The following is a 26,920-nucleotide window of genomic DNA, read 5'->3' as shown; positions in this document are numbered from 1 at the left end:
TGATTACCTTAAGTATGCTCCAAAATTGGGGCTTAGTTACACTACAACTTATTATTCATTCACTGTACTCAAAATGCTGACTTTGTAAGGTTTTGTTTTAAAATACTGCCAGTAACTAGCGAGAAGTAATCTGTAGGGCTCACTTTCAGAACCCACCTGCAAGTCTGATCTTCTGTCTTCTTAGGTAGCTATGATTTGCACATCTTCTGCTCAGAAGCCCAAATTAGTAAAGGGACAAGGAGCAGACCCCCTTCCCCAGATACCCCCTGCCCCCGCATATGCCATAAATGGCTAATTGTGTATTGCTTTGGTACCACATTGCCTGGATGGGGAAGAACAAAAGCAACAGCTGCAGGAATTGTAATGGACACTGACAAGGACCTGAGAAACAGGTGGAGTGGAGGCAGCATTTTTCAGCTCTACCCTGTCTTTGGTGCATGAACTGATGTAGGCTCCCCAGCCCCTTTCTCTTGTGTCATTGAATCCAAAGTCCTGTTCTGAAGGAGAGGACAAGACGTTCAACCACACCAAGCTGCTTCCCAGTGTCTGCTGGTGATCTGACTGTTCTGAAAGCTGGGTACTGATTGCTCAGTACTCCCCTTGTGGCACACATATGCACATTTTGGGGAAGAGCCTAAACTCTTGTGTTATGGGATGCTTTTTCATTCAAATAAAGAAATGGAAGGAACAAAATAAAGACAGAGAGGGCCAGCAAAATAACTCACTGGGATAGTACTTTGCTATGTATGCAGCCTAAGATCAAGACTAGCTCTTACCATATTGAAGTATACTTTGGTGCCTTAATCTAGTCCTCCCCTCCTCTGCCACTCCCCCTCCTTCCCTCCTCCTTCTCCTCCTCCTTCTTCTCTCTCTCTCTCACTCTCTCTCTCTCTCTCTCTCTCTCCTCCCTCAAAAAGGCAAGGGTGGGCAATGCAGGTCCAGACCAAAGATCAGGAGAGACACAAGAGATTCCTCTAGTAGCATGCCTCCTCCCATGTGGTGCTGGAGTTCAGTTGTGGGCAGCGCACATGGCAAGGGATGAGCCCTACCTGATGAGTTATCTCTCTGGTCCAACATGTACATTCTACACACTGCAGAGTCTTAAGGAATATGCTCTAACAGCCACCAACTGAATTTGTTCCTTTTACCCACTTCTCCCTGCTCTGATCTTCCCCTCATAATTCACACGGCTTACCACAATCCCTTCTCAAAACTCTTCCATAGCTTAATCTAAATCTCCTGGACTCAGCCTGTCTTCCAACACACATGACCTATATATGTACCCATAGAATTAGCTAAACTGAGTCAGAGGAAGGGTGAACAGACTGACAAAATAGGAGAATGCTTACCAGCCAATACTACCTGCTAAGCCTGTACTCCTGACTTTGAAGTGCATTCAAATCTCTTGATTCTCTGCTTCTTTGATCTGTCTAAGTGTGAGAGCTGGGTGTTAAAGTCTCCCACTATTATTGTATTACTATTGATGTATTTTTGTAGTTCTTTCAGTAGGTGTTTGATATATTTAGATGGTCCCTCATTGGGTGCATAGATGTTAATAATTGTTAAATCTTCTTGCTTGATTGATCCTTTAATCATTATGTAATGGACTTGCCTATCTTTTATTACTTTATTTAATTTAAAGTCTATGGTGTCAGAGATGAGAATGGCTGTTCCTGCCCTTTTTTTGTGGTCCAGTAGCCTGAATGATAGTGTTCCATCCTTTCACTTTAAGTCTGTGTTTGTCTTGTTGGGTCAGGTGGGATACTTGCATCAAGAAGCATATGGTTGGATTGTGTTTTCTGATCCATCCTCCCACTCTGTGCCTTTTAATAGGTGAGTTTAAGCCACTGACATGTATTTATATTATGGATTTAATGTATTGCCATTATTCAAAAAATTTTGTTTTCTCTGATATATGGCAAGTATTATTGTGATGTTGTTGTTTATAAAAGGTCTTTTAGAACCTCTTTCAGGGCAGGCTTGGTGATGGTTGCCTCCTTTAACTGTTGTCTGAGAAGGTTTTGATGCCTCCATCTAGTTTGAATGAAAGTCTAGCAGGATATATTATCCTTGGTTGAAACCCTTTTTCATTCAGGGCTCGATAGATATCTTGCCATTCTCTTCCGGCTTTTAGAGTTTGAGTGGAGAAATCTGCTGATAATCTTATGGGTTTTCCCCTGTATGTGACTTTTTGATTTTTCTTGCAGCCTTTAGGATCCTCTCTTTATTCTCCTTTTCATTGTAACTATGATGTGACTTGGTGTCTTAAGGTCTGGGTTGATTCTGTTTGGGACTCTCTGGGCCTCTTAAATGTTAATGTCCTTTCTGTTGTTGAAGTCTGGAAAGTTTTCTTTTATTATTTTCTCTAGAATGTTTACTTCCCCTTCCTCTCTTTCATCCACTAGCAGGCCAGTTATATGGATGTTACTTCTTTTGAGATCATCATATATGTCTCTGTTGTTGTTTTCAGTGTCTCTCAATCTCTTTATGAGCTCCTTTACCTCTTTCTTTGTTTTTTCTAGCTCATCCTCCATCTAGATAATTCTGTTTTCTGCTTCTGTTAGCCTACTTTCCCTTCCCTCAGCTTCTTCTTCAGTTCAGTTATAGTATTAGCTTGTTCTGCTAATTGACCTTTTAGTTCAGCTGTCAGTTCTCTAATTTCCTCAAAGTAGCTAGTATTTTCTTTGAGGGTCTAATCTGTTATTTCCCTAATTCTGCTAGCCCTTTCCTCCATAGTTGTCTTCATTTCTGTGATTATTAGGTTTACTATTGCTTGCATATTTTTCTTATCTATGGTTACTTCTGACTGATTTGGAGTTTCTTCTAGGCTCCTTTCTTGATTCAATGTGGTAGCAGTTTTATTTGCTCTTGATTTAACCATTTTTTAATTGATGTGTTTTTTATTTTTCTGTTGTCTTGTTCTCTAGTTATTGTGTTTTGAGTACAAGCTATGCTATACTAAATACCCTCATGACAAATGCAGTCACCATCCTCAGAAATTACAATAGTAACTGAAGCAAGGATTGATGCAGTTTAACCAATACCACTTAGCCAAACAACACCTCCAGTCCAAGAAAAAATAGCAACCAAATGCAAAAGAAATAGTAAGAGAAAGGAAAAAAGGGAAAGCAAGAATAGACAATTATGCAAGTCAACTGTCCACTGTAAATTCTAGGGATAGAAAGGGGAGAAAGGGAAGTAGAGAAGAGAGACACACACAGAGAGTCCACTCTGAGTGAGATTTATTCCCTAAAATAATTCACAAATGAGTATCAGTGAATTAAAAAAGCAGAAGGAAAAAGGAAGAAAAGAAGACAAGAATAAGAAAACAAAGCAGTGAAAGGAAAAGGTTTTTTTTTTCCAATATAGCTAATAGGAGGTAAAAAAAAAAAAAAAAAAGGAGAATGGAGGGAAGAGATAGAGTGAAACAAGTTCTTCTCCCAATGGATAGGACACCCAGCCACCTAGCAATGGAAAAAACAATAACAGTGGATTTTGGTCTTCCTGAAGAAGGAGGGGGGGAAAGGGACACTAATATATATAATAGTAATAATAAAATAGAATAGAGTAAAAAACCCTAACAGTCAGTCTGCAGCTTGGATAGCTCAGGATTGGCTCAGCCTGAGCAAAGACAGCCAATTGTAAGAAGTATCCAGAAAAAAAACCCAAAATAATAATAATTTAAAAAATCCTCCAGGTAGTCTTTCCCAGGCAGGAGTGAGGCTCTGATTAGTCAGATATTTTGTCACTCAAATAGAGCTTCAGCAACTTAGAAAAAAAAGAAAAGGAAATCAAAAAGGAAAAGGGTTGGAATGACACCTCTGGTGAGCCAGGAATCTTGGTAAAGAAAATAGCTTAGTGGGAAACCTGCTAGGAGTGGCTGTCCAGCCCCTGGGGTCTGTTCTGGGGTTGGTAGGAGGGGTGAGCTTCAGAAATAATCAAAAGATTTCCTTTCTTTTTACTCCATTTTCTAACCCAAAAGTGAGCTATAGGACCCCTCCTTGGTGTCACACTTAGGACCCCTTACTCACCCTCCTGCTGACAGCCCAGTATCCTACCCTATCCAGCGAATCCTAGGTCAAAAGCCACTGCTTGTTGGAGCTAATGCCAGCAGCTGCCTCCAAGTTGTCATTTTGGCTCGCCCCCTTTCTATTTAAATTTTATAAGCATCTTCAATGAGACAAATCCAATTGCAAGGAAGAGAGTAAAACCAAAATAAACCATTGGGACTACATCAAATTAAAAAGCTTCTGCACAGCAAAAGATACTAACACTCAAGCAAAGAGACTCCTCACAGAATGGAAGATCTTTACATGGCCTTACTTCAGATAGGAGACCAATAAGCAAGCTATATAAAGAGCTCATCAAACCCAAAAACAACAACAACAAAAATTGTTGGTATGCATGAGACCCCTTCTGTTTCATTTGGTTTAAATCCCCCCTGCTTAACACTATTCTATTTACATAACCACTTCATTCTATTTACATAACCGCTGTTAACAAGCACCTCCCTCCAGGGCATTGGTTCAATCCCCAGTTTCATGATATGTTTTTGCTCCACCCCCCTCCTTGTCACACCCTGATCCCTTCTTTATCACACCCTGATTTTCACCAGTCACTTTTCTCTCCACCCTCTCTATGTCACATCCTGTTTCCACCTTACTTGGCAAGTATATATAAAGACAGCATTGTGAGTTTTACAGTACCATACTTTGAGTTTAACTTAGCTTGTCTTAGATTGTGCTGCGTCCTGCATGAATAAAGAGATACTGCCTACAGCTCAACCATGAGTCCCTGGTCATCTGTTACCCGCCTGTGAAGCCAGCCCGGCGAAAACAACCTAACCCGTCGAAAACAACAAAAAATTACCCCATTTAAAACTGGGGAGAGGATATGAACAAAATATTCACCAAAGAAGAGATCTAAAAGGCTGACAAACTAATGAGAAAATATCCAAGTCATTGATGTCAGAAAAATGTAAAGAAAGACAAAAATGGGATACCAATGTTGGAGAGATTGTAGGGGACAAAGGAACCCTCCTGCACTGATTATGGGAATGTAAATTGGTCCAACCGCTATGGAGAACAGTCTAGATAACTCTCAGAAGGCTAGAAATGTACCTATCCTATGACCCTGTGATTTCTATCCTGGGGATATAGCCTAAGGAAGCAAACACATCCACCCAAAAAGATGTGTGTATACGTGTGTTCAAAACAGCACAATTTGTAATAGCCAATACCCGGAAACAACCCAGGTGTCCAACAACAGAAGAGTGGCTGAGAAAGTTGTGGTATAAATGCACAGTAGAATTAAAAATGGTGAATTCACCTTCCTTACCTCATTATTGATGGAGCTTGAAGGAATCATATTGAGTGAGATAAAACAGAAAGCGAAGGATGAATATGGGATGATCCCACTCATGATGGAAGTTGAAAAATAAGGACAGAAGGTAAAACACAAAGCAAAACTTGAACTAGAGTTGGTGTATTGCACCAAAGTAAAAGACTTCAGGGTGTGTGTGGGGGGGGGGGGGAGGGCTCAGGTCCTGAAACATGATGGCAGAGGAGGACCTAGAGGGGATTGAATTGTTATGTGGAAAACTGAGAAATATTACATGTACAAACTACTGTACTTTAATGTCAACTTTAAACCATTAATTCCCCCCCACAAAGGGAAAAAAAATAGTGTGCATTCTTATCTTGCACTGGCTCTTGAAAGGACATTTTCTCTCATTGGATTATACTAAACAATTGTTTATTTTGGTTTTTTTTACCTGTAACTTTTATTAAGTTGACTATAGCTCCTTCTATACCTGTTATTTGGAGGAGGGATAGGAGAGATGTTTTGTCACAAATAGATAATGAATTTTTCAGGTGGTTTTTCTGAATATATTTTGGTGATCATTTCATCTTTATATTTCGTTCCACTAATAATGATGTGTCACAACATTTGCTTTGTATAAATTGAACCTTCCTTCTTTACCAGCAATAAATCTCACTTGATTATGATATTCCTTTTGATGAGTTGTTGAATTAGTTTACTAGTATTTGATTGAAATTGTTTGCTTCTATGTACACTGGAAAGAGTGGCCTGTGATTTTCTTTTCTCAGGGTATTTATATCTGTTTTTGGTGCCAGGGTGATACTGACCTCATAAAATAAGTTTTAAATCCTTTTCTTCTTATTCTGTTTTTGGAAAAGCTTAGGAAAGGTTATTTGAATTCTTCTGAATGCTTAATAATACTACCTGCAAAGACATTCAGGAGTATTCTTTGCTGGGGGATCGGGGGAAGAGACTGAGACTGATTATTACTATTTCCATGTCCTAATTTGTTTGGTTCATTTATGATTTTCATTTCCTCTCAGTTTAATTGTGATATGTTGTATGTTCTAGAAAGTTATCAACTCTTAAATTTCAAGTGCTAAACTTTTGATAGTAATATTCCTTGAGTCACAATTAGGAGGCAGAACTATCACTTTTTTTTTACTTCCCTACTTTCACTTTATTACAAAAATTATACTCCCATGCTGTTTTTAAAAATCTATTTTAGGGAATGAGCACTGGCATTCCCAGTTGAACTGACTCATTACCATGCACAAGGACCTGACTTTAAACTTCTGGTTCCCGTGTGTGCAAGCAGGAAGCTTCACCAGTGGTGAAGTAGTGCTGCATGTGTCTCCTCTATCTCAACTTTTCTGTGTCCTGTCAAATAAATAATAATAATAAAGAAAAAGTAGATAAATAAAACACTGCATTAAAAGATAAATTAGAATCTATTTAAAAACCACACTCTTGAAATAAATTTGGAAGAGAGAAAACCATGCCCATTTTTCAGAAGATGTGGTCAGGTCTTAGTGAAGTGAATTATTCGTGTGTCTAAAACTTAGTGAATCATCAGTTTAAATATTTATGTATGCTATTTCACAATTAAAAAAAAATTTTTTTAATTAGGTAGTAAGGAGGTCAGGCAGTAGCACACCAGGTTAAGCTCACAAAGTATGAAGTACCAGGATCCCAGCTCGAGCCCTTGCTCCCCACCTGCAGGGGGTCACTTCACAAGTGGTGGAGCAGGTCTGCAGGTGTCTATCTTTCTCTCTCCCTCTCTGTCTCCCCTCTCAATTTCTCTCTGTCCTATCCAATAAAATGGGGGTGGGGGGAGGGTGGCTGCCAGGAGCACTGGATTTGTAATACAGGCACTGAGCCCCAGCAATAACCCTGGAGGCAAAAAAAAAAAAAGGTAGTAGAGATAAAATTTATTTTACTGTAGCACAGGTTTAAAACTCCTTTTGTTGCCCACATTACCTGTGACAAAAGAAGGGCTCAATCAACAAATTGTTGATTTTCACAGAATTTGGAGAATGTTCAGTGCTGAAAGTCAACTGACCTGGGCAGGCTGGTGCATCAGGAGCCAAAGCCATAAGCTTACTCTCCATGAGCTGGCTGGCCAGTGTCTCACAGCACTGGACTGACTCCGGCCCTGACAATTCCCTGCTCATCCTGAAGCCATGAGAAAGATTTCCATGGTTCCAGCAGCAGCTGTTGGTGCAGCCTAGAGAGCATACTTACCCCTGCAGGGCAGTTTCACTCCTAGTAAGAGAAATTTTCTTGCTTTAAAGGAAATGTCCTGGGATAGAGCCAGAGCCATATGGACACTGAGCTTATTAAAGACATGACTGTTGCCAAAAAAGCATTTGCCAACATGCATGGCCATTGTGTGTGTGTGTGTGTGTGTGTGTATACATTCTATACACAAATGAATACAACACACAAATTCCTTCTAGTATAAGATAGTCTTTTCCATCACTCTATAATGTCCTTTGTTATTTACCCTTTTGTAGTCTCACACTTTTGAATGCTAAACTGTTGCTCTTATTCTTATTTTTCCCTCCTGCCAGGTGCAGCTCATCCACTATAACCATGAGTTATATACAAATGTCACAGAAGCTGCAAAGAGCCCAAATGGATTGGTGGTAGTTTCTATATTTATAAAAGTAAGTGCCTTGTATTTACTACTTCATCCTCTTCTTAATCATTGCTACCAGTTAGAATGCCACTTTGAAGTCTCTGTTGGATCTTGGAAATAATGAGAGGGGTGAAGTCTGTGCCGAAGAGCTCCAGGCTGGTGGGTTCCCTAGAACCACAAGGTTTATGAAGAATAAGGTCCTTTTCGGTGAGATGCAAAAATAACAGGTTCCATTTCACAGGCTTCTGTCCTAGAGAAAAGGGGACGCTGCATGCAGGTCAGCTTTCTAGTCCCTCTCAGACAGAAGAATCAAAAAGATGTAATGGAAAGGGGGAGGGAGAGTTTGCTAACACCCAACAGGATTAACAGTCCATCTCCTTGCAAAAGGAAATCCAAGGGAAGCATGGCACATTCTTTCCCTCCTAGTTCTGTATCAAATAGCTTGTCCATCAAGTTTCTCCACCATGGCTTTGAGTATCATCTTTTTCTCTCAGTTTCTCAACTCTCTCAGAAGTATCCCAGGGGAAAATGCAGCTCAGAAGTCTCCAGTGCTGACTTTACAGCATTCTAGAGGGGTTCCACATCTCTCTAGCAATCAACAGTAGCAACAATAAATCTCCAGCCATGCACATTCTAATTTGTGGGAAGAGAAATAATAATTACCTTTAACATTTTGACAGATGTAGAGTGCAAATTCAAAGGGAAGAAAATAATTTGTTTTTCCAATTAGAAAAAAAAAAAAAGGAACAAAAGCAATGTTTGACAGTTCCAAAAGTCAGCCAACATTGTGCTAGCACCTTGGGAAGTTTTGTTTTGTTTTTTTTGTTTTGTTTTATCATGTCCACTTGAGGCCTGATGTGACAGCCCAAAAAATGAGTCTGAACATAGGCCCTGCCAGCCACTATTCTGCATCTCACAGAATCATCACAGACCCATCATAATAAGTAGTAGGTTTCTGGAAGCCAGTCACTGACATGGCTGTTGTACACGCATTTTCACATATAATCCTAATGATAATTCTATGGGGCACGTACTGGTGTCCCATATTGGAGGTAAGGAAAATAGTTCAAAGAATCTAGCATTTCACCCCAGTGGGCAGAATTTATAACAGCTCGTCCCAGAAAGAAAACCAGATTAACATTAACAACAGTGACCTTAGTCACACTCTATACTTCCCCAGCCAAGCTGGGAGAGAGCAATTGAGAGACAGAAGGGAGAAAACAACATTGTCAAACCTCTTCCACAGGCCACCATATTACCCACATCCCACAGGATTAATGGTCTGTTAGTTGCCATATTGGAAAAGGAAATCCAAGGAAAGCATGAGGAGTTTCTTGCCTTCAGGGTTGGGAGCTATAATATTAATAACTAAGTGGTGCATTCAGTCTGGGTCACACTCATACTGTGAAACTTGAAGATATATCACTAGATTAGGTCCTGAATGTCCAGGAAGTCACCCTCAGCCCCACTGTGTGACTTCCCCAAAGCCAGACCTTCCATGAGAAACTCCCATGACTGCACAATGGCTTCTGGCCTTTGGTGTGTCTGCCTCAGCTCCTAACTTTGCCTCATTTTGCTCAAAGTTTCTGAGTCAAGGAATGTCATCTGGAAGCGCAGACACATTACAACGGACAGAGTGATTGATAGGCCCGCAAATTGGCCCCTTTAACAGCAAAAGACTGGAGTGCTTCACAAGCTCTAGAGGAAAGGCTCACTCCACTGAGATTCCTGATACATGCCCTGGCTGCTTCCCTGTGGGATGATGGGAGGCACTTATGCCAGGACCCCAAAATCAGTGAAAGGGCAGTGACGAGCTCCTGTATCTTTTCCCTCAGTGTGGCCCCTGAGAATGAGCCTATTTTTTGCCTTGAGCAAACCTGCAGCTTTATGGCTAGATCTCCAAATAAGCCACCACATTTCAGTCTTTGTCCAACATAAGCAACTCCCCAGTGCCTCACAGTGAGTTATCCAAGATATGGCCTGTCATTCACTCATTACCAAATACCCACAGAGGTTGGAACACATGCCAGCCCTGTGCCAGGTGGTGATCCCAGGAAAGGAAAAAGAACCAAGCACTGTGTCTAAGGGTGTGTAAGTCAGTCTCTCTCTCTCTCTCTCTCTCTCTCTCTCTCTCTCCAGAGTAGGCAGAGGTCCACTTCTTGGTCATATGAGCTCTAGAGATGTCACCCTGGCCCACAGGCTGAACCACAAGGGGATTGACGCTTTAGGCTAAACTGAAAGATTTGTTTATCTGTAGATTTTATATGTCTTTCTGTCCCCTCCTCATCCCCTCCATTTCCATGACCACAGGGAACTGAGATGTGACCATAATTGCAGCTCAATCACACACCATTAACTTCCCACTTAAGTTCACTTATCCCAAGTACATATTTTATCCTCTCACTCACACAGCCAACACACAAGAGCCCACAAATCATCTGTGTGCACTTTGGAGATTTTTCAATTATTTTTAATCAGTTCAAAAGGGTCCAGTCCCAACATTCACACTGCCCAGACTTACCATTGCCAAGAGCCTGAGGCATCTGATTTGATGCTACGGCAGACTCCTAAGATTTTCAGTTCTCCTTCATGGAGTGTATCAATATCTACAGGCATCGTCAAGCTGTCTTTAAGTGGCCAAAGAGTGAAGTGGAATTCGGCTCTCAGGCTTTTGAGGAGCAAGGATCTTCCTCTGTTTGGAGCGAAGGTGTAAACACCTCCACTGAGCTCTGTCACTCAGCATGCTCCCCTGGTGTGTCTCCTCACAACACATACAGGGAGCTGTGTGGGAAAAGAGAGACAGATGGGAGAAAATAAACAGTCTGTGCCTTTGCCAAACTAAAAATTACCTGTTGCTTATCTAATAATAATCATCTGCTGCAGATTTTCCAACCCTCAGAATAAATCAGATTTAAAATGTTGATATGTCACAACATCCGATTAGCAGCCGAGGCGTAAATTACAGAGCAGAGAAGAGCTGGGTGAGGTAGAAAATAACTAGGATGAACAATGGTACCACAGTGAAAGGCTGAGTAAAAAAGGGAATTATTAAGAAAACAGCATACAAAAGGTAGGGCTAGAGAGCATAATAGTTATGCAAAGAGACTCTCATGCCTAAAGATCCAAAGTGTCAAGTTCAGCCCCTCACAGCACCATAAACCAAAGCTGATAAATGCTCTGGTCAAAAGAAAAAAAGAAAAAGACAAGAATTTTTGAAGTAATCAGGTGGTGTCACACCTGGTTGAGTGCACGTTACTATGCACAAGGACCCCCAGTCTCCAGTCTCCACCTGTAGGGGGAAAACTTTACAAGTGGCAAAGCAGGGATGCAGGTGTCTTCTGTCTCTCTCCATCTCTATCACCCTCTTCCCTCTCGATTTCTGGTTGTCTCTATTTAATAATGTATAAAAATAATTTAAATTTTTTTTTTAAATTTTCAGACTAAAAAGAAAGGAAGGAAGGAAGGAAGGAAGGAAGGAAGGAAGGAAGGAAGGAAGGAAGGAAGGAAGACAGTGTACAGAGTTATGTGAGAGCATGTCACAGTTCCCAAATGGTGGTTCTCTGGTTTAAGCTCTTTGGGCATGGACATAAAATAGTAATTGACCACTGAGGTACTCGGCAAATAGTTGCTAGGTGCATAGATGACGTGGATGAATGGTTAGATGGATGGATAGATAAGTGACTGAATGATATGGATTAAAATGTTTTTGATGCCTGAAATAGTGAGCAGTGATTGAAGGTTCTATATTCTTGCTAATTTTACTTTCACCCCTGGATATGTCTGCTCAGATGTTCTTTCTCTAACTCTCTACTTAGATACAAATCTCCTTCCTGACAGGTTGCTTCCTAACACTTGCTTAAAATCCTTTGATGGAAGGCTGGCAGAATAGCTTGTTTCAATGCAGTGCTTTTCCACTTACTCAACCCAAGTTCAAGCCTGGCCTCCATTGCATTGATAGCACCTTTGGTTCTGTGGTCTCTCTCACTTTCTTTCTTTCTCCTTCCCTATCTGTCCATCCATCTATATATCAAACTTGACCTGAAGTGGTGAAGCTTGGAGACAACAACAACAAAAATCCTTTGATGGGTCCCTATCTCCACAGAATAAAGTTCAAAAGCCCTAACAGAACAGTCAGCCTAACAGGAGCTAGCCCTGCCTACTCTCCACCCTCATTTCTCATCTTCTTGTACACCCTCTATTCCAACTCAACTAAAACTCATGCCTGAGCATGATTAGTTCTCACCCTCCCATGTCCTTGCATACATAGATGCTCTGTATGTTTTGTTTTCCCATAGACATTCTCATTTTACATGCTCTGCCACAAAAGCTAATGCTAAATTCTACCCATCCTCCAGGATACAGCTCCTCTCTTGACAAATCATATTAGCCACAAGGGTGATCCCTCTAATATCACAGCTATGGCTCGATCATCACACTCACCACAGTAGATCAAAACCATTTGCTTACTTGCCTGTATGCTTTCTCTACACTGGTACTTCTTGTGAGGAAAGTGTATATATTTGATCTCTGAATCTCTAGCCTTCATAGTTTGGCACAGGGTAAGACCCAGTCAGTATGAATGAATGAGTGAAAAGCATGAGTCAATGTTTTCCCTAAAGTAGTATTGCTCACTCATTAATATTTTTTTCTCCCCTAGGTTTCTGATTCATCAAACCCATTTCTTAATCGAATGCTCAACAGAGATACTATCACAAGAATAACATATAAAAGTAAGTTTGGTTCAATTTCCTAGCTAGTAACTATTCTATAAAGGTTAGACCTGTCTGAGGGCACAAAGCCAGAACTGATGATCTCTGAGGGCCTCTTTCAACTTCATGATCCTTTAATTCTGTAGAAAGTCACCCTGGAGAACCAGGGTTGGCTAAAAAGCAGCTCATTTCAAATGGAAGTCCCTAGGGTGCCTTTGTCATCCGCGCCTGTCTGAGGTAATAATGATTATTATGATGATAGTCATCACTGTCCCATGGATTGGCAATGAGCTGGGGGACTCAATTAGCAAGAAACTCCAATATGTCAGCTGGCCATATTTGAGGTTTTGCCAATTATATGATTTCAGAAGCATGCACCAAGTAATTTGGATCCAGCCTCAACATATGCAGAGGCCCTCAGCTGGAGACCTCCCTCTTGTGTAAGTCAGCCACCCTTCTAGCCAGATGCAGCATGGCACCCTTCATCCTCATCAGTAACCAATGATCTGGAGGACTCCTTCCAGTTGTCCTGGGTTTCCAGAGTGTTTTAGTCCCAGAATCTTTCAGCAGGAAAAAAAAAAAAAAAGATCAGTTCAGATTTGAAGGATGGAGAGGATAGAAGTGCTGCTGTCATTCACAGCAACCACAGAAATGTTATGTGAAGTAGCACAAGACCAAAGACAGAAAAACTCAGTGTAAGAGGAAAATTTTACTTAATTTGGAGTGAACAGGAAAGTTGATCTAAGTCCTGCCTTTGTCCTTAAATAAGATACTTTTTCAGTATGACTATTTCCCATGTATAAAGGGAAGAAGTTGAATTTTGGGTTTCTAAGCTGGAGGATTATGATTTGAGCACAGAGTAAATCATAATTTTTGCAGACGTGAAAAAGCAGCACACCGATATGCCTATGTTCTTCACAAACTGAGGTACATCACTGCCTCTGTTGCTTCTGCCTCTAGTGGGAATGTGGGAAGAAAGTGGGTGCTTATGGGTGGCACCTGGAACTTTTGGAAGGGACCTATCCCTTATTCACATACTTATTTACCAAGTAACGCTCCCAGAATATAACAGGCCAGACACCAATCCTATAGCCCCATAAAGTGCTCTCAGCCAAGTGACTCCCATAGGAAGAGGTTAGAGTGGCATGATGAATGAACCTGAAGATTGACACTCTATGGAGAGAGACATCAACTAGGAGAATGAGTTGCAGAGTATTCAAGATCATCTCATCCCCTCCAGAGTTGTAAGTGCCCACTTAGATTGTTCAGCAAAGAAGACCTGTGTGCACATAACACATTTAACAGTTCTTAAAAGAATTAGTCCTAATTTTTGTGATTAAAAAGGCACAAAAATTAAATAAAATGCTTCCAAATAATCTAGAACTTGCAGTTTAGAGACCTGTGAGAAGCTGTGAAATCACACATTAAGCCCAACACAATCTAGCCAATTGTAAGCTGCCAAGTGCTTCATTAGTGGGCTTTCCTTCCCAGCCCACCCCCAGCTCCCATCTGATTAATAGTAAGTGAAGCAGTTGCTGTGGAAGCCTGTGTGTATCACTGGATAGTGGCCTTCCTCAGGACCATGTGTCCATACTGATGTAAATAAAGCTAGAGAGCCAGTGGCATAGATTTTGTTGAGAGCTCTCTCTAAAGTGAAGGAGACAGCAGGGCCCAGGAAAATAGCTCAGCTGGCAGAGAATAGGACTTACATGCCTAAAGCTTCCAGTTTGATCCTCTGAAAGTACTTCAGTTGTACCCTGCTTCTCTTTCTGATGTGTGTGTGTGTGTGTGTGTGTGTGTGTGTGTGTGTGTGTGTGTATTTGTAATAAGCATATCTTTTAAAAAATTAAGTGAAGGGAAACTATATCATGGAGTATATTAGAAAAAATTGTATTGGTCCGGGAGGTGGCATAGTGAATAAAGCAGTGGACTCTCAAGCATGAGGTCTTGAGTCTAATCGCCAGCAGTACATGTACCAGAATGAAGTCTGGTTCTTTTCTCTCTCCTATCTTTCTCATGAATAAATAAATAATTTTTAAAAAAGAAAGAAAAAAAGAGAGAGAAAGGAAAAGAAAGAAGGAAGGAAGGAAGGAAGGAAGGAAGGAAGAAAGAAAGAAAGAAAGAAAGAAAGAAAGAAAGAAAGAAAGAAAGAAAGAAAGAAAGAAAAGGAAGGGCCAGGTGGTAGCACACCTGGTTAAGCACACATGTTGCCATGTGCAAAGACATGGGTTCAAGCCTTCGGTCCCCAACTTTAGGAGAAAAGTTTTATGATTGGTGAAGCAGTGCTGCAGGTGTCTCTCTGTCTCTCTTCCTCTCTATCTCCCTTCTCACTCTTGATTTCTGGCTGTCTTTATCCAATAAATAAAGATACTAAAAAAATTAACAATTCTTTCTAAAAAGGATTTATTTGTCAAATATAATTATAAAAGAATAACCAGAACATTGGGGGATCATAGAAAATCTGCTCAGTGGGAGCCAAGATGGCAACATGGAGGCAGTTGCTGGCATGAGCTCCAAAAAGCAGCAGTTTTTGACCTAAGATTCACTGGATAGAGTAGGATACTGGGCTGTCAGCAGGAGGATGAATAAGGGTCCCAAGTGTAACACCAAGGAGGGGTCCTATAGCTCACTTTTGGGTTAGAAAATGGAATAAAAAGAAAGGAAATCTTTTGATTATTTCTGAAGGTCACCCCTCCTACCAACCCCAGAACCAGACCCCAGGGGCTGGATAGCCACTCCTAGCAGGCTTCCCACTAACTATTTTCTTTACCAAGATTCCTGGCTCACCAGAGGTGTCATTCCAATCCTTTTAATTTTGATTTCCTTTTCTTTTTTTTTTCTAAGTTTCTGAAGCTCTATTTGAGTGACAAGATATCTGACTAATCAGAGCCTCACTCCTGCCTGGGAAAGACTACATGGAGGATTTTTGGTTTTGGTTTTTTTTCTGGATGCTTCTTATAATTGGCTGTCTTTGCTCAGGCTGCCTGAGCCAATCCTGAGCTGTCCAAGCTGCAGACTGACTGTTAGAGTTTTTTTACTCTATTCTATTTTATTATTACTATTATATATATGTGTGTGTGTGTGTGTGTGTGTGTGTGTGTGTGTGTGTGTGTGTGTGTGTGTGTGTGTGTATGTCCCTTACCCCCGCTTCTTCAGGAAGACCAAAATTCAGTTATTGTTTTTTCCATTGCTAGGTGACCGGGTATCCTATCCATTGGGAGAAGAACTTGTTTCACTCTACCTCTTCCCTCCACTCTCCCCTTTATCCCTCCTCCTAGCTATATTGAAAAAAAAAAAAAAACACTTTCCTTTCACTGCTTTTTTTTTCTCTTGTTCTTGTCTTCTTTTCTTCCTTCCTCCTTCTTCTGCTTTCTGAATTCACTGATACACATTTGTGAATTATTTTGGGGAAGAAATCTCACTCAGAGTGGACTCTATGTGCTTCTCTAACAAACATATGAAAAACTGCTCCAGGTCACTGATTGTCAGAGAAATGCAAATTAAGACAACATTGAGATACCACCTCACTCCTGTGAGAATGGCATACATCAAAAAGGACAGCAGCAACAAATGCTGGAGAGGCTGTGGGGACACAGGAACCCTTTTGCATTGCTGGTGGGAATGTAAATTGGTCCAGCCTCTGTGGAGAGCAGTCTGAAAACTCTCACAAGGCTAGACATGGACCTTCCATATGACCCAGTAATTTCTCTCTTGGGGATATACCCCATGGACTCCATAACACCCTACCAAAAAGATATGTGTACACCTATGTTTATAGCAGCACAATTCATAATAGTTAAAACCTGGAAGCAACCCAGGTGCCCAACAACAGATGAGTGGTTGAGAAAGCTATGGTATATATACACAATGGAATACTACGCAGCTATTAAGGACAATGAACCCACCTTCTCTGATCCATCTTGGATGGAGCTAGAAGCAGTTGGGTTAAGTGAGCTAAGTCAGAAAGATAAAGACAATTATGAGATTATCCCATCATAAACAGAAGTTGAGAAAGAATAACAGAAAGGGAAACTCAAAGCAAAATCTGATGAAATTTGTACTAGGGCACCAAAGTAAAAACTCTGGGTTGAGGGTGAAGATGGATGTTCAGCTTCATGGTGTGGGGGGGAGAGAGGGAGCAGAGGGGGGTGGGGTAGGACACAGTCTTTTGGTGGTGGGAATGGTGTTTATGTATACTCCTATTAATTTGTAGTCATATAAATCATTATTTAAGAAATATGAAAGGAGAAAAACTGATTGTCTCAAACTTTCTAAAGCACAGACTGAGTCTTTTTAATACATAGGCTGAGACTTTGATATGTTGACTCTCTTAAAAGCTTAGTCCAGGGAGAACAGAAGCATTTGATGGCATAGCTATTTACAAATAATGTCAAAGGACATAAAAAATGGTGATAGTGTGTATGATATAGCAAATCCTAACAAACGTATATTTCAAAGTTAACCCAACTGCCAAACAATGTGATTATAGCAATAACTATCTATTGTCTTCTTAAACCCTAAGACAGCAGGAACCTCCTGGTTCCTCTATAGAGCCTATATTTTCCCCAGTCCTGAAACCTCTGTGGTGGGGCTCATTTCCCTGCATGCTTCTCTCAAATCATACCAAATAATATTGCATCCACTGATCCCAACCTAATCAATGCAATGAACTCCACCTCAGCATGCTTCACTTCAGACTTGTGTCCAGAGATGTCAACCCTTCACCCTCATTACTTGGGTGAGACCTTTCCTTTCATGGTATTCTCTAATTCCACTCCAGGAGGTTCACTTCCTAACAAAGTCCCAAAACCTAGATATAGACCAGGTCCCATAAGATAGAGCATATGTTCACATGTATGCATAAATTAGGGCAAAATATATACCTGAAAGCAAAAATACACAATAGTCTGTAGTGAGTCAGTATAATGTTCCTAATGAAATAGTGTTTACTTGAATTTAGATACACTCCTCACCTACTTTCTATTACAGTTCTCTCACTCACTCCAAAGCTAACCTTGTCAAAGCAAGGACTGCAAAAGCTGAATAAGGGCAAGAGACTGGCATACTTTAACGATGACTCTTTAGTCATTATCAGGCCACTCTATCAGCGAGGTCCGAATCAGGGAGTCCTGAGATTCCCAAACAGGCTTGATGGGCCTAGAACTTGAACAAATCCCTCTCTTCATTGTTAACCAGTCATTTCTATCAGGAACAACAAAATATACTCCTTTGTGGGTCCCCATAGGACCTTGCCCTCAATGTGGATCAACAATGGTAGAGAATGTTCCATCCTCCCAAGGGAGAATGGACAATATACTCTATGCTACACCTGAGAAAGTTGGTTCAATACTGGGGCCACATGGAATGTTCCTACTCATGACCACAGAATGTGAGCTCAGGTCTAGAGTTATGCAGAGGTCACACAGGCTCTAAAGCTAATTACAGGACCCAGACCAAATCAAATCTATGGGGTTTACAGTCAACAATATTTATACCCCTTTCCCATATTAGGGAGCTACTCTCTTCCCTGTTCTAGCTTTCTGGTCCTTTTTCCAGCCATGACATCATCTCCCCAGACAATAACTTAGATCCACAGGCATATTAGATTTCAGCCTCAGGGGCAAAAATTAAAAGGGAAAAAAGAAAGTTGTATAGCCACATGCCCTTTGAAATATAACTAAAATATGCCTACTAGCTATCTACAAAATGGAGGACCCCCCCCCCCACTCTTCATCTGCACTATTCCAGCCCTTAGGTCCATGATTGGTCAACAATTTGTTTGGCCTCTCTTGTCAACCACCTGGTTCCAAATGCTAGCATGATGCCAACCAGACTTCCCTGGACAGATGACCCCACCAATGTGTCCTGGAGCTCCACTTCCCCTGTGCCCTTCCACACTAGGGAAAGAGAGAGACAGGCTGGGAGTATGGATCGACCTGTTAACACCCATGTTCAGCGGAGGAAGCAATTACAGAAGACAGACCTTCAACCTTCCACACCCCACAGTGACCTTGGGTCCATACTACCAGAGGGTTAAAGAATAGGAAAGCTATCAGGGGAGGGGATGGAATACAGATTTCTTGGTGGTGGTAATTGTGGAAAGTTGTACCCCTCTTATCCTATGGTTTTGTGAATGTTTCCTTTTTATAAATAAAAAATTTTAAAAAGTGATAAGCTAAACATTAAAATAAAAACTTATTTTCTTACAAAAAAATTAATATCTGCTCAGTTTACACAAAGCAGGTGCCATCTAAATAATAATTAACTATACAAAGAATTTTTTGTTGAAGGAGAGAGTAAGAGTGGAAGAGAGGATGAGATGAAGGGAAAAATGAAATTAAGGAATGTAGGAAGCGAGTGAGAAATAAAGGGTTCGGGAGAGGCACAATTGGGGATATTCCAGTCTCAGTATCCTAGAGGAAGCATAGAGAGATTCAAAGAACCATGAATAATTCAAAGAGAGGAACTCAGTCTATAGTTCTTCAATTCAGTGTCTAACCAATAAATATTGGTAACCATGCAACCACAAAGTCTGTGTTACCCAACTGAATACAGAGAAGACCAGAACAGTGACTTTTTAAAAAATTTTTATTTAATTTTTATTTATAAAAAGGAAACATTGACAAAAACAAAAGGATAAGAGGGGTATAACCCTACACAATTCCCACCACCATAGCTCCATATCCCATCCCCTCCCCCGATAGCTTTCCTATTCTTTATCCCTCTGGGAGTGTGGACTCAGGATCATTATGGGGTGCCTAAGGCAGAAAGTCTGGCTTCTGTAATTGCTTCCCCGCTGAACATGGGTGTTGACAGGTCGATCCATACTTCCAGCCTGCCCTTCTTTTCCTAGTGGGGAAGGGCTCTGGAGAAGTGCGGCTGCAGGACACATTGGTGGGGTCATCTGTCCAGGGAAGTCTGGTTGGCATTATGCTAGCATCTGGAACCTGGTAGCTGAAGGAAGAGTTAACATATAAAGCCAAACAGATTGTTGACTAATCATGAACCTAAAGGCTGGAATATTACAAATGAATATTTGGAGTCTCTGTTTTGTAGATAGCTAGTAGGCCTATTTTAGTTATATTCCGAAGGGCCCATGACTATACTAGTTTTTTCCTGAGCCTGACCTCTGATATGCAGGTGGACTCAAGTTATTGTCTGGGGAGATGATGTCATGGCTAAGAAAAGGACCAGAAAGCTGGATCAGGGAAGAGAGTAGCTCCCTAATATGGGAAAGGTGTATAAATATTGTTGACTGTACACTCCATCCATTTGATCTGGTGCCCATATTCAGCATAGGAGCCTATGTAACCTCTGCATCCCTATAGGTCTGAGCTTGCATTTTGTGGTCACAAGTAGGAACAATGACTTTTATAAAGGCTGCTGCTGTTGTTGGTGGTGGTGGTGGTATTGGTTTGCTGTTGTTGTTGACATTGGTGTTGGTAGAGGCATCATCTCTTTGAGTAGCTGGGCTGAATTTCTGAAATTCCTGTTCCGAGGCAGGGCAGGAGGAGGCTTTTAAGGAGAATGAAGGTAATGCATATTTCTAGGTTCTGGAGACTAATACTATTGATTTTCACTCTGTCAGAATTTTCAGACTTGCATACAACTTTTGTTGATGTTCCTGGCCCCTTTAACTCTAGTAAAAGCTTAGGGAGAGTGTGCAAGAATTAGCAGTGTTAATAAGTTATAATTTGGGCCTAAGTGATGAGGCACCTGGTAGAGTGCAAATGTTATCATATGTCAGGACCCAGATTCAAGCCCCAGACTCTACCTGCAGGGGGAGGAAACTTTATGAGCTATTGAGCAGTGGTGCAGGTGTTTCTCCTTCCCACCTCCCCTCTCTCTTTCCCCCTCCTTTATCTCTTTGTCCCTCACCCTCTATCAAAAAGAAGGAGGAAAAAGGGTAGGTGGAAGGGTCACAGGGAAATGGTGGTAGAGTTGTACAGATACTGAGCCCCAGCAGTAAATATAAATAAATAAATAAATAAATAAATAAATAAATAAATAAATAAATAAATAGTTGTAAGCTAGACCATTCTTTAGTGTCTTTGGCTGTGGATGGGGAGGTGGTGTTTATCAGAAGTAAATGGCTATCCTTTAATTTTTAACCTGCTAGGGGAAGTAGGCAATTATGTACATATTAAGCAAGAGGTCAGAGTTTGCTAGGCATGGAAGGAAAAAAAAAAGATTGAAGGGCCTTGCTGCTCTGCTGATGAGCTTATGCGGGAGACAAAATGGAAGTGATGCCCTTACTTCCTCTAATGTCTCACTCTTAGAAATTTAAATAGGAGAGCGCAAGAGCAGCCCTTCTCCTTTTGTCCCTAATTTCCTGTCAGAGTAGAGGAAGATAAAAGCCACTGAACACAAGGATAAAGAGACCCCACACAGAGAGACTGAACTGCTTGGGACCCCTTAATAACAGATATTTTGTGCTCTTTCACCTTGGGGAATAATGAAAGGTAGCACCTTGATCATATGCCTAAAGGGAGTCCCACTGCAGGGATAATGATGGCCCCACACATGAGGATGGTCCAGACTCCCTAAACCCTGGACACTGTGATTTGAAGGAATTGATTTCCTCAGCAGGAAACCACCAGCTCTCTTCCCTCAGGCAAAATTCCCTGAGGCTGCCAGTCTGCAGAAAGTTGGCTTGGCTGAAAGCAGGGTAAATTCTGAAACAGGAAACACTCAGGAGGACACAGCCAGTGGATGGGAACTACAAGCCTGAAACTCTCTCCAGAGGTTCCACAAGAAGCAGCAGGGTATGAGGGTATTAGCCTATGAATTTCAACAGTCTGAGATTATGACAATGGCCAGGGAACCTATCAGAGGACGCTGCTTCCTGGCATCTAAGTAAGATAGTAATAAATGTACCTCCCCACCACATACTGTCACCTAACTGCACTATCTGTGGCCACCTGACCTGAACCCTCACCTACTCTTTGCATTTTTCTGCTGCTATCCCAGAACTGCACCCCAACACAGCTTCAGAGCACGGACTCACTCAGATGTGGTGCCCACTCTGTAATATGCTGAATGCCAGGAATATGGGATTGTGTTAACTAGGTACTTTGGACACTCCGGGCTCTGTGCTAAGAGTTCTACATGCAGCATCTGTTCTGTGCTCCCAAATCACAGTCGTGTGTCACTTAACAGGAGTTCTGAAAGATGCATCTTTAGACAATTGCATTGTTGTGCTGACACCATGAAGCTTCCTTACATGTGGTAAGAGCCTATTACAAACCTAGGCTGCTATAGAATCTAACATACACTTGGCCCATCTTTGGATGAAACATCACTCTGTGGCCCATGGATATACCCATCTTCAGGTGAGTGTGACTGCCATCCCAGTTTACAGATGAGGAAACCAGAGTCCCAAGTAATGAAGTCATTTGCCAAGGTCATACCTTGGGTTAGTGTGTGTGAAAGTCAGCAACTTTGTACAGTAAATAAGTTTCGGTAATAAACTGACTTCTCACTGCTTCATCTGTTACTTGTGCTCTGCTTCCAGCTACAGGGCTGCAGCTCAGCTGGGGTAGTGTGGCTCCACAAGCCCTTATTTTTCTGGATTTCTGTAGATACCTGGGGCAAGTGCTTCTCACCATGCAGATCTGAAACATATATTACTTAACGTCTAGGCTTAAAGTGTATGCACTGTCACTTCTGTCCAGTTTTCACTAGCCCAACAAGTAGTAGACTAAACTCAACATCAAAATCCTTTCATGAAAGTGAGAGTGAATATTACCTTAAGAATGATATACTGTTCTTTTTTTTTACATTTATTTATTTATTTATTTTCCCTTTTTGTTGCCCTTGTTGTTTATCGTTGTTGTTGTTATTGCTGTCATCGTTGTTGGATAGGACAGAGAGAAATGGAGAGAGGAGGGGCAGACAGAGAGGGGGAGAGAAAGACACCTGCAGACCTGCTTCACCACCTGTGAAGCGACTCCCCTGCAGGTGGGGAGCCGGGGGCTCGAACCGGGATCCTTATGCCAATCTTTGTGCTTTGTCCCACCTGCGCTTAATCCACTGAGCTAAGCCCGACTCCCATGATGTACTGTTCTATAAGGCGGAGAGTAAGCAGTCAAATATAGTTTCTCCTGGGTGATTTTCTCTTATATCACCATCTCTTTTCCTCCCTAAGAGAAAGGAAATCTGAGTCCTGATATCTTATTTTTTTTTAATATTTTTTATTTATTTTCCCTTTTGTTGCCCTTATTGTTTTATTGTTGTTGTTATTGATGTCGTTGTTGTTGGATAGGACAGAGAGAAATGAGAGAGGAGGGGAAGACAGAGAGGGGGAGAGAAAAATAGACACCTGCAGACCTGCTTCACCGCCTGTGAAGTAACTCCCCTGCAGGTGGGGAGCTGGGGGCTCGAACCGGGATCCTTACGCTGGTCCTTGCACTTTGCACCACATGCAACTTCCGATATCTTATTTTTTAATAATTAATTAATTGGATTCAAATAGAAAGAAACTGAGATGGAAGGAAGAGGTAGAGAGGGAAAAGGAGGAACACTTGTGGCATTGCTTCATTGCTCATGAAGCTCCACCTCCCCAGGGATTAGAACCCACATCCTTGCACATGGTAGCAAGTGTGCTCAGTCAGATGTGCGGCACCACCCAACCCCTCTCAGCTCTGAAGTTCTAAACAACCAGTTATAATGCTGAAACTTCCTGATTCCAACATTCCTGATTCCAACATTCATTCAATGTGGAAAGCCATCTCTGCTCTTTTTGCATTTGTTTCCATTTAGAAGGGACACGAACTACACAAAGAGACTGTAGATATTTTGAAAGCTCAAGCTTATGCTACCCTAAGCCCTCTGCAGCTCCTGCCCGTCCCTTAGCATAAGACCACCAGTGTAAATCAGTCATTCAGAGGGCAATATAGTGGCACTGCCATTATTGGCATACACTGTAGCCAAAGCAGAGATATTGCTTCCAGATGAGCTCAGTTTCCCCCATTAGTTTTTCCCCTGAAGTCCATTCTAATGAGAAGTCACTCTAAGACTGAACAGAGAGTGGCATGCTTGGTCAGCTGACTAAATAACCATTCTGGGGGTTTGGTTGAGAATAGAATCATAGAGGAATAAGTGCAGAAAACCTCACGGGACAAGGGTAGAAGTTGGGAGGTGATTGCAGCAACTCAAATCCTGTAACAATGTTAATCCTGATCTAGTCTGGGGGAAGTGGTGAGAAGCAATTGGGCTCATTTTAACGGAGTAAGTAGATTTCTTGATGGGTCAGATGTATGATCAAGGAGAAATAAAGGAGGGAAGGATGACTGTGAGGTTTTTAGCCTAAGCAACTGGAAGGATGGCATTTCTATTATTGAGATGGGGGAGACAGGGTGAATCACATTCATAGGCAGGAAGAGAATCAAAATTCTCAAAGATGTTAAGCGTGAGAGATCTATTTGGGCATCTATGAAGGGTGTGGAGTAGGCAGTCTGGATTTCAAGAGACATAACTGAAGATATAAATGTGGAAGTCTCCAGGATCCAGATGGCATTTAAATCTGAGAAGTCATGGGCATGAGAATAAATAGAAAGAGGGCTGGGATCTGCCCTTCTTTTTTGAAAGAGCAGCTCAAGTTCCCATGACTCCTATTACAAATCATTTATAAAGATAATTTTTGTTAATTCCACTGGGAAAAGGTCCTATGTATCTGTCTCATCAATGGACGGAGGAGGAGGAAGGAAGCAATAGTGACATGGATTCCTGGGGTGAAATCATCACAAAATGGCATCTGGAAGGACACGGTTCATTTGCTCAGTTTGAGGATAGATTTGATGGCTAAGGAAGAATAGGAATCACGCAAAACCACTTGCTTGGAGCAGTCATGAAAATCAATGCCAAGGAGTCTATAAAAGGAGGAGCTTGGGGAGTCGGGCAGTAGTGCAGCGGGTTAAGCAAGCGCACATGGTGTGAAGCACAAGGGCCGGCTTAAGGATCCCCATTCAAGCTCCCAGCTCCCCACCTGCAGGGGATTCGCTTCACAGGCAGTGAAGCAGGTCTGCAGGTGTCTGTCTGTCTTCCCCTCCTCTCTCCATTTCTCTCTGTTCTAACAACGTCGACATCATCAACAACAATAACTACAACAATAATAAAAGGGCAACAAAAGGGAAAATAAATAAATATATTTTTTAAAAAGGAGGAGCTTGTAAAAAAAAATAGACTAGAAAATTTGAAACTTAGATACATTGCTAGTCGTGGTCACCACACTTACGGGATACCATGTATTCTTGTGATGAGAGGTAGGACTCAGCAGATCTGGGCTCCTGACTCTGCCATTTCCTTTGCTATATGACTCAGGTACATTTCTTAAGATTTCTGAGATAATGATCTCCTACCAATAAAATAAGGATACTGAGGGGCCTGTAATAGCATAATGGTTATGCAAAGAGACTCTCAAGCCTGAGGTTCCAAAATCCCAGGTTCAGGCTTCTGCACTACCATAAGCCAGAGCTGAGAAGTGCTCTGGTAAAATACATTAACTAATGAATTCATTAATTAATTAATTAATTAAAATTAATTAATTTTAAAAGGATAATGAGAGGATTGAACTAAAGATTTAGTGAGATAATATATCAATTGCCTGGGTGATGATTGGCACAAATAAGGTGCATAGTACTGGGTGAACCTCAGTTATCCTTATATACAGGGTGATTAAGTCCTGCTTTATGAAGAGTGAGAGGCAGGTCACCATGATGACAAATAAAAGTTACATCCAAGATGTATACAGTGCAGAATATACAGACAGCCGAGTCTGCTTACTTCAATAAAACACACTCCCTACGTGTGAACCCATGTGGTGACTAATAATAGCCTAGTGAGGGTCTTTCTACCTCTTTCCTTGGAAACTTCGACTTCATATGTCTGAGCAAATTTTATAAAGCACTCTCATTACCTAAGACCGACAATGGAAAAGACTAGCCTGAACTAATTTCAGATTGAATTTGAAAAGTCTTCTAAAGAAAATCCATTTTATTAAAGTTAAATTCCCCTTCAACTGGTTGCAGGTCAAGACTGAAATCATGACATTGAGGAATAGATTTTTGGAATGGATTTTCCGGAGGAGTTATCAGTAATTTACTCAAAGTATTTTAATTTCTTAATGTAGTATATTGAAATAATGCCAACACCTTTAAACTTTCCTCTTTTAATTAGTAGGCACAGTGCCCCAATTACATTGGAGACAACATTCCGTTTTATATTTTATTTATTTTCAGTTATCTATGCTACAGAGAGAAATTGAGAACGAAGGGGAAATAGAAAAGAGGGAGTCGGGCGGTAGCTCAGCAGGTTAAGCGCAGGTGGCGCGAAGCTCAAGAACTGACATAAGGATCCTGGTTCGAGCTCCCAGCTCCCCACCTGCAGGGGAGAAACTTCACAAGTGGTGAAGCAGGTCTGCAGGTGTCTTTCTCTCCCCCTCTGTCTTCTCCTCCTCTCTCCATTTCTCTCTGTCCTATCCACCAACAATGACATCAATAACAACAATAACTACAACAATAAGAAAACAAGGGCAACAAAAGGGAATAAATAAATAAATATACATATTTTTAAAAAGAGAAAAAAAGACACTTGCAACACTAGTCCACCACTTATGAAGCTTCTCCTTTGCATGTGAGGACTGGGGGCTTGAACCTGGGTCCTTATGTACTGCAATATGTGTGCTCAACCAGGTACACCACTACCCAGCTCTGGCAACATTCTTATTTTAGTATTCACCTGATTTCATCAAGCTAGCATTTTCTTGTGAGATATATAATAATGTTTTCAAGTGGCAAAACTAGTGGCTACTTAAGTTCAGAGAGCTTAAATGGATAAGAGGGAGTGGTCATTAGAACATTACATATACATGAATTTGTAATACAAAAATGATTTGTAATCTGGGTCATGGGAACTTGAGCTGCTCTTTCAAAAGGTGTCCTTTCTTCCATTGTCTGGGGGCAGCATGTCATTCTGACAGCTTCATTCTCTTTCAATCTCCAGTTCATATCACAGATGGTAAATAGAATGGTGAACTTCAGGCCAATAAGAATCCAAAAGTTCACAGATTCCAAAATAAAAATTCCAAATTGTTGTCTTAATAGATTTCCTTTGAGTAAATAAAGGCACATGACAGAAGGCGTTTGTAGGAGAGCTTTTAAACATAGTATTTTGACAGACACTATGAGTTCCTTCAAACATCTTTTTCCGTCTTGCCTGTTTATAACTTTGCTTTAGCACTCCACCGCCA

At 41.2% G+C, this 26,920-nt stretch overlaps 1 protein-coding gene across 2 annotated transcripts in view; it reads left to right on the top strand.

The window, feature by feature from the left end:
- Window positions 1-26,920, top strand: part of CA10 (carbonic anhydrase 10) — a 690,501-nt gene that overhangs the window by 646,892 nt on the left and 16,689 nt on the right. For both annotated transcript variants that reach the window (XM_060203765.1, XM_007528923.3), the window contains 2 exons: window positions 7,896-7,991; window positions 12,621-12,693. In XM_060203765.1, the coding sequence (XP_060059748.1) occupies window positions 7,896-7,991; window positions 12,621-12,693 (169 nt within the window). The remainder of the gene's footprint in view (window positions 1-7,895; window positions 7,992-12,620; window positions 12,694-26,920) is intronic.

Source organism: Erinaceus europaeus, chromosome 12 (genome assembly GCF_950295315.1).
Source record: "Erinaceus europaeus chromosome 12, mEriEur2.1, whole genome shotgun sequence".
Classification (NCBI taxonomy): domain Eukaryota; kingdom Metazoa; phylum Chordata; class Mammalia; order Eulipotyphla; family Erinaceidae; genus Erinaceus; species Erinaceus europaeus.
The sequence above is the reverse complement of the archived record's forward strand: the minus strand, read 5'-3'. Positions and strand labels throughout refer to the sequence as shown.